General features: G+C 35.4%; 2 protein-coding genes across 2 annotated transcripts; both read left to right on the top strand.

The window, feature by feature from the left end:
• Window positions 1–6,901: 6,901 nt before the first annotated feature.
• On the top strand, window positions 6,902–10,231 carry LOC103336395 (uncharacterized). The gene is made up of 5 exons (XM_008239434.3): window positions 6,902–7,409; window positions 7,756–7,814; window positions 7,895–8,070; window positions 9,177–9,285; window positions 9,700–10,231. The coding sequence occupies exons 1-5, from the start codon at window positions 7,118–7,120 to the stop codon at window positions 10,006–10,008; spliced, it is 945 nt and encodes a 314-aa protein (XP_008237656.2). The 5' UTR covers window positions 6,902–7,117; the 3' UTR covers window positions 10,009–10,231.
• A 586-nt stretch (window positions 10,232–10,817) lies between these two features.
• On the top strand, window positions 10,818–14,058 carry LOC103336418 (Pentatricopeptide repeat (PPR) superfamily protein). The gene has a single exon (XM_008239454.3). The coding sequence runs from the start codon at window positions 11,345–11,347 to the stop codon at window positions 13,235–13,237; it is 1,893 nt and encodes a 630-aa protein (XP_008237676.2). The 5' UTR covers window positions 10,818–11,344; the 3' UTR covers window positions 13,238–14,058.
• The last annotated feature ends 656 nt before the right edge of the window (window positions 14,059–14,714 follow it).

Here is a 14,714-nt window from a genome sequence, read left to right as displayed (position 1 = left end):
CGAATTGATTTCCACCTATAACCCTAAATTCAGTTTTACCCAAATTGAAACAATATGCCGCACGTTTAAAGCCCCTTTCCCTATTCACTTTTATTTCACTTTTATGTTATTTTATAATGTTGTGTAATTGATTTTTAAGGGCTTTATACATGTAAGCACATAAATAGAGCACAAAATATAGAAAAACCATACAATACTCAAACATTATGAAAAAAGCCTTAGAAATTAAGAAAAATTAATAGATTGGTTTGATTTTGATTCTTCACAATAACAGTTTTAATGGGATCTATTTTATTTTTCATTTTGATTCGTGACAGTTTGTAAATAATTTAATTGAAATGACTTCAATTCATCGTTACTCCGAATTGTGCTTATCAAACCACACAATAAATGACAATAAATGTCATTGGTAACAAAACATTTAACATGTTTTGGGAATAAAAATATTTAAAAGGGTTAAATACATTGTTAGTCACTGGGTTTTACATGAAATTTCAATTTGGTTACTGAGAAACAAATTTAGCCAAATTGGTCATTGTATTATCAAAATTTTACAATTTTTAGACTTGATTTAGTTTCCATCAAGTTGTTAGGTTAATTAACTTTTTAGTCATTGAATTTTACATTAAATTTCATATTGACCTCTAAAACAAAATCTAGCCAAAAGCCATGCAAATATGAAACTTTTTTTTGAACTTTTTTTTTTGGGTCAAGTCTATGTATTGACATGGTTATGGATTTAAATTTTTGGGAGTATGATTCGAGCTTTTTTGAAAAGATCGATTTTCATTTTTGTGAGATTATTATATATGAACATATTTTGTCATGATATGATTCGTTTTTTAGCTTTAATTGATGCTACAACAACCATAAATTTTTAGCCTACAAGCAGCGTGTGCAAGAGCATTGCATTTACATAGATTTTGGCCACTTATTTATTTATTTATTTTTTTCTTAATGATCAAATTGAAATTTCGTGTAAAACCCAATGACTAAAAAGGTAAGAGAAAAAGGAATAAGATAGAGGGGGGAAGAGAGTGAAAGCGAAGAGAGACAGAGGGAGAGAGAAAAAAGAGGGGATAAGCGGCATCAACGCTAGGGTGGGGTGGAGATGGGTGGCAGTGGGGAGATGGTGGGTGCTAGGGTTTGGGGAAGAAGATGAGGATTAAATTTTTTTAATTTTCATATTTCTTATTGTTTTTAAACAACTATTTAATACTATTATTTAAATAGGACAAAAAAAAAATATCGATAAACCATACAATACTCACACTTTAGGAAAAAAATCTTAGAAATTAAGAAAAAAATTAATAGATTGGTTTTAATTTTGATTCTTCACCTATGGTTCGTTTGGATGAGGGAAATAAACTTGGAATTTTGACAAAACTCAGAATTTCTAAATTGACATGAATCAATTCCCGTGTTTGGATAAAAATACATAGAAATTTAGAAATTCCGCGTGGGAAAAAACATGGAATTTGGAGGTCTTAAATTCCAACTTTAAATTCTATCTAAAAGTTGTCATTTCTAAAATCCCAAGAGAGATTGAGTTTAAAAAAAAGATAACTTTACAAATAAAGGTTAAATTCCGTGTTTTAAATCCGTCACCCAAACAAGAAACTTTACAAATTCTAGAATATTAATTGCCGTTATTTTAAATTCCGTCATTTATGAAATCCTTTGTACTTTTAAATTTCCTCATCCAAACGCACTGTAAGGTCCCGTTTGGTTCATAGAACGGATTTGAGGGTAAATCACTTCCCATATCATTTCCCAAGGGATGAGAAATGGATATTCATTTCCCATGTTTGGTAATCCTAGGAAAGTAACCAAGAAATACCACTTTATTTCCTTTCACATGTTTGGTTTATATAGAAATGTAAAACAAAGTGTGTTTAATTTTCCAATTATATGAAATTAAATAAAAAAAGAATGCATTTCATGTTATATTGTAATTTTAAATTTTTAATGGGGACGATATAGTACATGAAAAATGTGTATTTAATGATGGCTCATTTTTCCAAACTTTCTCATGAGGAGGAAAACAAAACCCAAGAGGAGATGAGGGCTTCACTTTCCCCCTACTTTTTCATATACTAGGCAACGATTTCTCATGCTTAGACTTACCAAACATGAGAAAGCAATTGATTTCCGATCCCCAAGCCTTCTTTCCCATAAACCAAACAGGACATAACAATTTTAATGGGAATCAATTTTAGTTTTCATTTTGATTCCTAATAGTTAGTAAACAATTTAATTGAAATGACTTCAATTCCTTGTTACTCTGGAGATAAAATGGTCATTAAAAATGTGCAATTAATGTTGCCTTAGTTTCCCATGGGAAGGGAAAATGAAACCCAATGAGGTGGAGGGTTTCATTTTCCCCTTTATTTTCCCGTGTGTCAAGCAACCATTTTCCATGTGTGAATTTACCAAACATGAGAATCATTTGATTTCCCATTCCCAAGCTCCATTTCCCATGAACCAAATGCCCCCGAATTAGGGGTACAAGGGAGTGCACGGAGCATTTGCTCTCCATCCCGAGACTTATGTGTTCTCGAAGTGGGAAAAAAGCAGTTCCATGAAATTCCATGCATCTTTGGCTCGCGGCCAACATAATCGCCAACATAATACAAGTACATAAATATTCAAGAATTAAATGTTGGAGATTGATTAGAACAGAGAGAGAGAGAGAGAGAGGGAGAGAAACTAAGCGACGCAACTCCATAAGATGTGCTAGAGTTTCAAGATGTTCTTATTCAAGTTAATTTCATTTTAAGTATCAATTGACACACTTTATGTGTTATTTATTTAAGCTTACACACACAAATTAACTTTTCGCTTATAAGAGGTACGTTTTCACATGTAGCAGAAATAAGCATGTCCCCATAGGCCTCTGTGCATTTGTTGGTGCAGTCAGGTTGAGAACACTCACTAGAGTCAAGAATTTCAACACCTAGTGTTGGGTCTGGTGCACCCATCAAGACCACCACAACAATCAGTAGAGCCAAGAATTTCAACCCTCCACCTTCCATTTTGAAGACCCAGATGCTTTTGATATGTGTTATGAGACAAATATGTGATTGTGGGGTGATTTTAAAGCATGAATTTATAAGAGAAAATTGTTTTAATCCTCACCTTTTTTTTTCCCTTCTCTTTTCCTTTTTTTCTCTCCTTTTCTTATTGGATTTATTACATTTGATAAATAATAGTAGTTTTAATTATAATTGTTAAAAAAATCTGATGGGATTTATTACTAGTTTTAATCCAATAAGATTTATTACATTTGACAAATAATAGCAGTTTTAATTATATTCCTTTTGTTAAAAAAATCTTATGGAATTTCTTACCAGTTTTAATCCAATAAGATTTATTACATTTGACAAATAATAGCAGTTTTAATTATTTTCCTTTTGTTAAAAAATCTTATGGGATTTTTGTTTAAATGAGATTTGGAGATTAAGAAAAGGAGAGAAAACAAAGAAAAGATAAGGCCAAAAAAAAAAAAGGTGAGGATTAACACAATTTTCTCTTATAAATACATTTTTCACAATCACATATTTGTCTCATTACACATATCAAAAGCATTTGGGTTTTCAAAATGGAAGGTGGAGGGTTGAAATGCTTGGCTCTAGTGATTGCTGTGGTGGTCTTGATGGGTGCACCAGACCCAACGTTGGGTGTTGAAGTTGTGATCGAGTGTTCTCAACCTGACTGCACCAACAAATGCACAGAGGCCTATGGGAACAAGCTTATTTCTGCTACATGTGAAGATGTACCTTTTGTGACGGGAAAGAAAATTTGTGTATGTAAACATCAATAAATAACACATATAGTGTGTCAACTGATACTTTACAATGAAACCAACATGAAATAAGAACATCTTGAAACCCTAGCACATCTTATGAAGTTGCTCGCTTAGTTTCTCTTTATTACACATTTCTCGCCCTCTCTTTTTTCCACCTCTCTCTCTCTCTCTCTCTCTATCTATTGTAATCAATCTCCAGCATATAATTATTGAATATTTATGTACTTGTATTATGTTGATTGCGAGCTAAAGATGCATGGAATTTCACAGAGTGTTTGTTCCCCACTTCGAGAACACACGAGTCTTGGGATGGAGAGCAAACTTCATGCACTCCCTTTCACCCCTAATTCGGGGACGTTTGGTTTATGGGAAATGGAGTTTGGGAATGGGAAATCAAATGATTCCATTGTTTGGTAAGTGGCACTGGCGGATCTAGTAAGGCGCAAGGAGGTGCAGCTGCACCTCTCATCGCCGGAAAAATCATTGTAGGTGTTTCAAATTGCCCATTTGCTCAAGTGGTGTATAGATTACCTTATTTACATTTTCAACATTTAAGTAAATGGAGTAATATAAAAATAAATAAAAGTAAAATAAAAATAAATAAAAGTAAAAGGACAAAGACATTTACTTAAGTTTACAATGTAAATAAGGAAGTACCCCCCATTTGGATTCAAATAAAAATACTAGAAAATCAAATTCCCATCAAATCAAAATATGAAAATTCGGTTTTAGTGCAAAATACGATTTAGGCTAAAAATGATAGCTCATTAAGTCAATATATACTTCATACTAAAATCTCATAAAATCAAAATTTATTATTTGATGTGTAAGGAATAAAAGCTGCCAAAAATTGTCTTGAGAAAATGATTATTCCGAAAAACCATTTCTCATACTTAGTCAATATTGCACCTCCGCTAAAAAATTTCTAGGTCCGCCAGTGAGGCCAGGTATGAAAAATGGTTGCTTGGCACATGGAAAAATAGGGGGAAAAATGGAACCCTTCACCCACATTGGGTTACATTTTTTCCTTCCTATGAAAAACTAAGGCAGCATTAATTGCACATTTTCATGACCATTTTGTCTCCATTAATAATTTAGGATTAAATATAGTATTAAATGCATTATTTTTTTAAATAAAAAATTGGGTTAAATACTTTTTCAGCCACTTGGTTTTACATAAAATTTCAATTTGGTCACTAGAAAAAAAAAATGTAGCCTTATAGACTTGATGTTAAGTTTCCTTCAAGTTTTTGGGTCAAATATTGTTTTGGTCACTAGGTTTTACACGATATTTCAATTTGATCATTGAGAATTTTTCTTTGGGGCCAAAATCCATGCAAATAGGCTCTTGCACACGCTGCTCGTAGGCTAAAACTTTATGATTGGTGTAGCATCAATTAAGGCTAAAAAAAGGAATCATATCTTGACAAAATATGTTCATATATAATAATTGAATAATACTAATCTTACCACATTTTTATACCACAATTTCATACCACATGATGTGGCAGCTGATGCGTACGTACCACATCATGTAAAATAATAGTTTTTATTTTTTTAATTTTATTTATTAAAATACACTTTATTCATTTAATTGATATGACATATGATATTGACATGTCACAACAACCATAATCCCAACCAGTATCGTACTTCCAAATTGACAAAAATTTAAATCCATAACTATGTCAATACATGGATTTGACAAGAAAAAAAGTTCAAAATAAAGTTTCGCATTTGCATGGCTTTTGGCTAAAAAAAATTTAGTGGCCAAATTGAAATTTCATGTAAAACCCAGTGACTAAGGGCAAGCCTAATCATAGTCCCAAAATGGGGCTCTAAAAATGGTAGATAGAGACCCATTTCAAGCTATGATGAAATATTCTGGGCTCTAAAAGCATATTTCCCATAATTTTGGGGGTCTATACTCTTTGGGTCCTTATATTTTTTATGAAGTAATTTTGTTTATATGCTATTTTTTTGGGTTAACTTATTTAGTTTTAATGTATGTTTATGTTATGTTATTAATTTTTTTTTTTATAACATTTCTACCAAAAAAATCAAAATTTGGACAAAAGTTAAAAAAAATACAACATTTATTTAGTAGCCTTCTATCATTTTCTCATCTACTTTTGTCATAAAATTATGGTGGTAGATGAATTTGATTTTAATTCATTATGACCTTCCATCACTTTCTCATTTACTCATAACGTTGTGATAGTAGATAAAGTTGGTTCATATTCATTATGAAAATCTATCCATATTCCATATGATAAGATTATATCTCACAACAACCGTTTGATCAAATTGAGTCATTGGGCTCAAATCAGCTTTTCACCATGCACTACCAACGACTATATAGCCTTGGTTTCTTTTTAAAAAAGAGTAAAAAAAGTGATTTTGCATGGCACTAGCCGTTGGTTTGTATTTTTTTTTAAAAAGAAGAAAACAAGTTAAACAGTGTAATATGGAGCTGACTTTTCGGCCAGCTTTTGACAGTAATTATGGCCTATTCGGGCTCTATGGCTCTAGGAGGGTCTTTACATCTGGGGCAAACTAAAGTGGGATCTAGGATTTAGAGACTCAAATGGATCCCATTGGGGTTGCCTCTTTGCACTGGGCTTTGTATATAAGGCTTCAATGGTGGTTGAGCCCCTTTTAGAGACCCCATTGGGGACACCCTAAAAAAGTATTTAGGGAGTTTCACTAAAACACCTAAAATGGGGGTTGAAATTATAAAAAAACCCAAGCACTATTTAAACATATAAACACACCAAAAACCCATCATTACACACACTCAAAACCCATTTATAAACACACCCAAAAAGTTGACTTTGGGGTTGATTTTGGGTGTGTTTCTATGTTTAAATAGTGCTTGGGTTTTTTTATAAATACATGTTTAGGATTGGGTTTATTTATAAATTTGTAAAGTATTTAACCCAACAACTTAAAGGAAACTAATTACAAGTCTAAAAATTGTAAACTTTTGATAATACAATGATTAATTTGACTAAATTTATTTATCAATGACCAAATTGGAATTTCTTATAAAATTCATACAACCAACACAACTTGGATCCACACAAAATCATAATTTGTGGCCTAATATAGATAATAGAGTTTTTCTTGATACATTTTTTTGAATTTTTTGTTTTGTTTTTATTTTGGGGCAATCGGCCACATTTTCACTGCTGCCGAAGCACGAGCGGTCCAGCTTCTCAAACGCACTCACTCGATTCTTCAACATTGTATTCGCTTTCTCGTTGTCGAAGGCAAATTCAATTAAATTCGGAGAAGAAACAAAACTAGATGGACTTAACCACAACATGGAATTTGAGAGCCTCTGCAGTTTCATTGTCACCAATCATCACTAGGAGAAGTAGAACCCACTTGCAGCGCCCTTCTCTCTCACCTCCTCCTAAGCTCTCTTGCCAATTCTGGGCGTACCCATTTCCCTTTATTCCAAACAAGTTCCCTGCACTTCACGCCCGCAAGCGAAACTCAGAGCCTGAGCCACTTCTCAAACCAACCATTATCGAAGAAGTTTCAGAGGACGACGAAGACGACGACGACGTTATCTTGGATGACTTAGAAGAAGATGGTATTTTTGTAAAATTTACCTATTTTTCCTTTTCTTTTCTTTTTCTGATAAGATATCTATGGTTTAGAACTTTTCTTTGGATGTTCGGGGTTCTTGAATTTGTATTTGTACATGTCTTTGCCATGAAGTTTCTCATGTCATTATAAGTCTGTCATATTTTTTTCGAGTTCTTATTTTATTTTATACCAGAAAAGCTAGTTAGTATAATGGTGACTTGTTGATCATGCTTTAATGGGTAGTTCTAGCATCTGAGTAATGAGAAAGGTTTTCATTTTCTTATCCTATTTTATTACTGCAAAGTTTGGTCAGAAATGTTTCATGTTCGAGTGAATTCTTAATCACACAGGGGTATCAATGGATGATGAGGATGATGATTACTACGAAGAAGAGTCTGCTGAACTCTATGTGAGTAGTGTGTATGAGTTATGAGCGCCGCTTGGTAATCTTAGAGATTTATCCTAACAATCTTTTGCTTCATTTCGAAGGCTGGAGATGGAGGCGGAGGAGGTGGAATTTCTCTTGCTGGGGTATGGTGGGATAACAAAGCATTAGAAATAGCTGAAGAAGTTATTCTGTCCTTTGATGGTGACCTGAAAATATACGCGTTTAAAACGTTGCCAAATTTCACCATCCAAGTGCGCATTGAGAAGCTTTCGAATAGGTAATCATCAAACCCAAAATTAAATGTGACCAATACTTTTGAAGACTTGCTAATTTACAATTTTATAACATTAGTATGTGATGTAGATTCTATGCTTTCCATGCGTAAGAGCGTATCATGAAACTTTATGTATGCTGATTCTATCAAAATTATAGGTTTGAAGGGTTGGAGCCTTTAGGGAAATGGTGTTGCATTGTGCACACAGATCTCTATGTTTTGTTTCCTTCACTAACCTCTTCCTCTATTCTATGATCTAATAACTCTTTGTGAGCAATCTTTTATGTGAATCTATTTCCAATAATTTCCAATCTGGATAGTGGAGATGATGAAGAAATGGATCAAAATGTGTCATTTGTTTCTGCATGTGGTTCAACAAATAACATATAGCAATAATTTGGGATCTTATGCATTATAATTTATCAAATGGTAAACAGCTTATTTGTAAATGGATAACTTTTGGCCCAAATGTTTCATGTACACATATTTGAAGAGCAGGGCAATTGATCTGAAAAGTCTAAGCTATTAGAAGATGGGATAACAATGCATACCAATCACAACTTAACAGCACACTTAACACTTCACCAAACTGGACCTTACATGTGCAAATTAGAAGTCGCCAGAATTAAGACTTGTACCACTTTTTAGACAATATGACTCTGTTACTATGTTAGGTTACCACTAATCCCAAAAAGTTTAAGTTATTGAAAGGTACTACCATAAGGCAACATCAAAACAGGTTTACTTGACAATAAGTGTTCAACTTCCAAGACCCAATTTAATAATCTATCTGGACAACTCTTAATATTTAAGTGTTTTTTTAATTTTTTTATTCTGAACTTATTGTTCTCCTGGGTACACAAGAGCTAGTGCTACCGTATAAAACTTGGAAGCTATTCATCCATCTAGTAATCAGACCACTAGTCTAATAATAACCAATGTGGAAGCTTTTCATGCAGCTGTTGTTAACTTTTCTCATGTGTATTTCTTTCTATGTTTTCATATTGGTAGAAAAAATCAAATCTGTCTGTTAACAAGTCTTACTTCACAAATTGTGTAAGCTGTCATATGAATGCCTTTTGAGCTCAAACCACATGGATGTACTACAGATCTGGCTCCCCAAGTATGGAAGACATTGAAGCTTTTTCAAGAACCTATAGAGCACGACTGGATGAAGCAGAGCTTGCTAAATCACTTCCTGAGAATTTATCTCTGGAGGTCTGCTTCTATTCTCTCTCTCTCTTCAGTTTCTAATACCCTTTCTCTGTTTTGTATTGTTTGTCTTTTTTTCTATTTTATGTGATGGGGAAGACATACCGTTGTAGATTATTAATGCTCCATGAAATATGAAGGGTAGTGGGGTGGGTTGGGGGCAAATGAGTCTAGCTGCCCCATTGCTGTACGTACTATGGGCAACTGAACGGCAAAGATGGGTCTGAGCATTTTTATGTAGATAGCATAAAACCTTTAGATAAGGGCAGTGGTCAATTGCTTCAGTTTATAGTGCCAACTTGTTTGGGTAGGTTTTTACCACCATGGCTAAAGCTGTGAAGCTGAAACTTCTAAAATTGGTACTCCCTAATTGTTTGTGTTTTCTACCTTGTGGGTCTAAAGAAATAAGTTTACTCTCAGGTGTCATCTCCAGGTGTTGAAAGGATAGTTCGGATTCCACATGAGTTGGATCGGTTCAAAGATCGACCTATGTATGTGAAATATTTCAGTGAGACAGCTGAAACTGGCGTAATTTCAGAAAATGATGGTGTTTTCAGGCTTGTTTCTTTTGATGTGGAAACAAAGTGTTGCGTTTGGGGTTTAGCAGACGTGAGGATTAATAGAGAAAAAGCAGGAAAAGGGAGACCACTTAGCAAAAAGCAGCGGCAGTGGCAATTGAACACACCCTTTGATTCGTTACGTTTAGTTCGGTTGTATTCTGATATTTGATCATTCATTCTGTAAATCATTTTTGGCTCAAGAAATGCTATGATATAGTGCAGTAGATAAATAAGAATAATGCAGGGGTACAGATCATTTTCTCAACTTGCCATCTTCTGTCTGCAGTCTATTTTTGACATAGCTCTTTATGTGTAGCACGTTTGTAAATAAATTCTAGAACTTTTTGTTATGTATATTGGTTGGATATTAGGGCTTAAGCGTTTTTCAGCAAGTCTAGTTTTTCAAGCTTTTTTCAAACGGTTGTTTGGATTTTTATTTTTATTTTATATTTTGATTTCGTCTCGTAGCCCTAGTTTTCACATTATGTTTAAGATTTTAGGGTTGGCGTTTTTAATGTGTGAATGCTTTGCGTGTGCATTTGGGGTTTTCTTTCAGAATTTGGGGAGAGGAGAAATTAGCTTTGCATGTGAATAAGAAAGTACATTTTCTTCTGCTGTTTTGTTTAGGGGATTGCGGATTGTGTAAAACTGTCAGTGTAGCTTTCAGAGCAATTGCAATGTGCGATGATAAAATAATAAAATGTCCACGGTCATGATCAACAGCCTAAACTTTGTTTGATTTGGTTGAAATTTTGCAGGAATAATCCTTGAATGACGACTTAAAAAATGAACTGTTTGGGATTTGGTTGAAATTTTGCAGGAATAATCCTTGAATGACGACTTAAAAAATGAACTGTTTGGATTTGAAATTACATGGTGGAGTAAGGTTAACGGAGTGTTCAGCACCATTAAGTTACTCTATATTCATACACACAAGTTATTATTTTCGTGTACGTTACTTCCATCAAATTAATCATCTGAAACAAAGTGCCAGCGGGTTGAGGTCACAAATGGTGACTTATTTTTATCACCAAGACTCCAAAACAATTTTACTCGCTATAATAGTACTTGTTTACCCTTCTACCCCGATATGTCACCCCAAAACGATTCGTATCTAAACAAAACGCCGTCGTCAATGCCCTTCTCTCCGATTTTGATCCGCCGTTGTGGCTGGCAGGAAATCCCACAACCAGGGGGCAGTACCTTTCTCGAACCCTAAACCCTAAAAATCCCAACTCCTCCCAGCCGAAATCCCCCTCTCCTCTCTCTCTCTCTCTCTCTCTCTCTCTCTCAAGTTGGCCAGCGATGGATATGGTGACAATGGAAGAGGTGTGCCAGCGACGGTGATGCAGGAGAAGAAGAGAGCATTGCGAGAGTCGTTGTTGCTTGAATTGAATCTGATGTAGCAGCTCAGTACCAACAAACAGGCAAGTTTATCTCAAACGCTCTGTCTCTGTCTCTGTGCTGTCTGCTTTCTGCTCTGCGCAAATTAGGCAACCATAAACATGAAACCCCTCAACCCTCAGACCTTACCTTCCAAGGTCAGACCCATTTTCCTCACAAACCACGCTCCCTCCTCCGCACCTTTCTCTTCACTCACTCATCCAGAAAACCCCACAGACCCTCCACCAATAACCCGCCGCTCTCTACTCAAAACCATCCAATCTTCTCAGTGGCATTTCATCAAACACCTTTCGCCCAACCTTTCCCCCTCTCTAATTTCCGAGGCCCTCTTTGAACTCCAAAAAAGCCCTCAACTTGTCCTTGAATTCATCTCCAATGTCGAATTTCACCGTCTGGATATCCAAACCCGGTGCCTCGCCATCGCCATTGTCGCCCGCCAGTCTTCCCCACAACCCGCTTTTGAACTCTTGAAGCAAGTCGTTGGTAGTGGCATTGCTACAATCAGAGAGATTTTCAATCCACTGGCGCTCTCGCGGGAGCATTTGAGTGTAAATAGCAGCATCATTTTTGATTTGTTGCTAAGGGCTTGTTGTGAAATGAAGAAGGCCGACGAGGCTGTTGACTGCTTCTACTTGATGGTAGATAAAGGTTTTATGCCTAAGACTGAGACGTGCAATGACATGCTGAGTTTGTTCTTGAAATTGAACCAAACGGAGAGAGTGTGGGTTTTGTATGCTGAGATGTTTAGGTTGAAGATAAATTCGAGTGTTTGTACGTTTAACATAATGATTAATGTGTTGTGTAAAGAAGGGAAGCTGAAGAAGGCAAAGGAGTTTGTTGGGTTTATGGAGAGTTCGGGCATTAAGCCTAATGTTGTAACTTACAATACGGTAATTCACGGGTTTTGTTCAAGAGGGAGAGTTGGAAGGGCTCAAATGATCTTTAGTGCTATGAAAGGTAAAGGTGTTGAGCCGGATTCCTACACTTATGGTTCGCTTATTAGCGGGATGTGCAAGGAAAGAAGACTTCAGGAAGCAGTGGGGCTTTTCAATAAAATGCTGGAAATTGGGCTACTTCCAAGTGCTGTGACTTACAACACCTTGATTGATGGTTATTGCAACGAAGGTGATCTGGACAAGGCTTTCAGTTATAGAGATGAGATGGTGAAGAAGGGTATAAGACCGACTGTGTCAACTTACAATTTGTTGATTCATGCATTGTTTATGGAAGGTAGGATGGTTGAAGCTTATGAGATGGTTAAAGAAATGGAAGAGAAGGGAGTGGTTTCTAATGGAATTACATATAACATCCTAATTAACGGCTATTGCAGAAGTGGGAATGCAAAGAAAGCCTTTAGCCTTCTTGATGAAATGTTGAGTAAATCGATAAAGCCTACTAAGGTAACTTATACATCACTTATGTATGTTTTGAGTAAAAACAAAAGAATGAAGGAGGCAGATGACTTGTTTAAGAAGATATTGACGAAGGGTGTTCTGCCGGATCTTGTGATGTTCAATGCCTTGATTGATGGCCACTGTGCTAACGGTAACATGGAGCGTGCATTTGCACTTTTGGGGGAGATGGATAAGATGAAGGTTCATCCGGATGAAGTGACTTACAATACCCTAATGCAAGGGCGTTGCAGGCAAGGGAAAGTTGAGGAAGCTCGTCAACTTCTGGACCAGATGAAGAGAAGGGGGATTAAACCTGATCACATTAGTTACAATACCCTAATTAGTGGTTATAGTAAAAGAGGTGATTTGAAGGATGCCTTTAAAGTTCGGGATGAGATGTTGAGCATAGGTTTCAATCCTACCCTTCTAACTTACAATGCCCTTATACAAGGTCTATCCAAAACCCAAGAAGGTGATCTTGCTGAAGTACTCCTTAAAGAAATGGTGAGCAGAGGGATCAAACCTGATGACAGCACATATTACTCTCTGATTAAGGGGATTGGGAATGTTGATGAATTTGTCAGGAAGGGTGATTCATGAATTCCCTCCATGTTTTCTACTTTCAAAGAAAAAGGAGCGTCTTCTTACCAAAGTTCTAGTTTGAAAATTTATTTTAGTTACTACCTGAAGATGATCACTTTTGCATACTCAGCTCAGATATCTATCTTATTCAAAAGTGTTCTTGTAGTTGATTCAAATTAAATTGAGTGGGTTCACAAAGGAGGAGCTGTAAGATTATTTAACCTTGTGCATTTCAGTTCTTTATTTATTTCTTGGCACTGAGCTATGTACATACATTAGGCTTGAATTTTGTTTGATTGTGAACGAGGTATCATGCGTTCTCCATAAATAGAGTACTGTCATAAAGCTAGTTTATAGCAAGAAAGTTTATCATATTTCTGCAGTAAATGTATTTTGGGATTTCATGCTTGGACTAGTAAAATGCTTCATGTATTTAGGCCATGTTTGATAGGGAGGATTAGCTTGGACTAGTAAAATGCTTAGATTTCATGTGCAATCAAGGAAGAATGTGGGTGTTGTCTCAACTCTCTTTCAAGCTCCACAACTGGGAGCATGCAACTATTTTCCTGCACTTCACGCCCGCAAGCGAAACTCAGAGCCTGAGCCACTTCTCAAACCAACCATTATCAAAGAAGTTTCAGAGGACGATGAAGAAGACGATGACGTTATCTTGGATGACTTCGAAGAAGATGGTGTTTTTGTGAATTTACCTAATTTTCATTTTCTTTCCTTTTTCTGATAAGATATTAGAATTTGCTTATGTTCTGGGTTCTTGAATTTGTATTTGTACATTTCTTTGCCATGAAGTTTCTTATGTCATTATAAATCTTTGTCATGTATTTCGAGTTTCTTATATTGTTTTATACCAGAAAAGCTAGTTAAGTATAATGGTAACTTGTTGATTATTCTTTAATGGGTAGTTCTAGCATCTGAGTAATGGGAATGGTTTTCATTTTCTTATCCTATTTTATTACAGCAAAGTTTGGTCAGAAATGTTTCATGTTCGAGTGAATTCTTAATCATACAGAGGCATCAATGAATGATGAGGGTGATGATTACTACGAAGAAGAGTCTGTTGAACTCTGTGAGTAGTGTGTATGCGTTATTATTGCCGCTTGGTAATCTTAGAGATTGATCCTAACAATCTTTTGATTCATTTCGAAGGCTGGAGATGGAGGCGGAGGAGGTGGGGGGTATGGTGGGATAACAAGGCATTAGAAATAGCTGAAGAAGTTATTCTGTCCTTTGATGGTGACCCGAAAATATAAGCGTTTAAAACGTTGCCAAATTTCACCATCCAAGTGCGCATTGAGAAGCTTTTGAATAGGTAATCATCAAACCCAAAATTAGATGTGACGAATAATTTTGAATACTTGCTAATTTACAAATTTATAAAATTAGTATGTGATGCAGATTCTATGCTTGCCATGTGTAAGAGCGTATCATGAAACTTCATGTATGCTAAATCTATCAAAATTAGGTTTGATGGGTTGGA

The sequence above is a fragment of the Prunus mume genome, linkage group LG6, assembly GCF_029339155.1.
Source record: "Prunus mume cultivar Tortuosa linkage group LG6, ASM2933915v1, whole genome shotgun sequence".
Taxonomy (NCBI): Eukaryota; Viridiplantae; Streptophyta; class Magnoliopsida; order Rosales; family Rosaceae; genus Prunus; species Prunus mume.
Note: the sequence above shows the minus strand (reverse complement) of the source record. Positions and strands in the feature narration are given on the sequence as shown.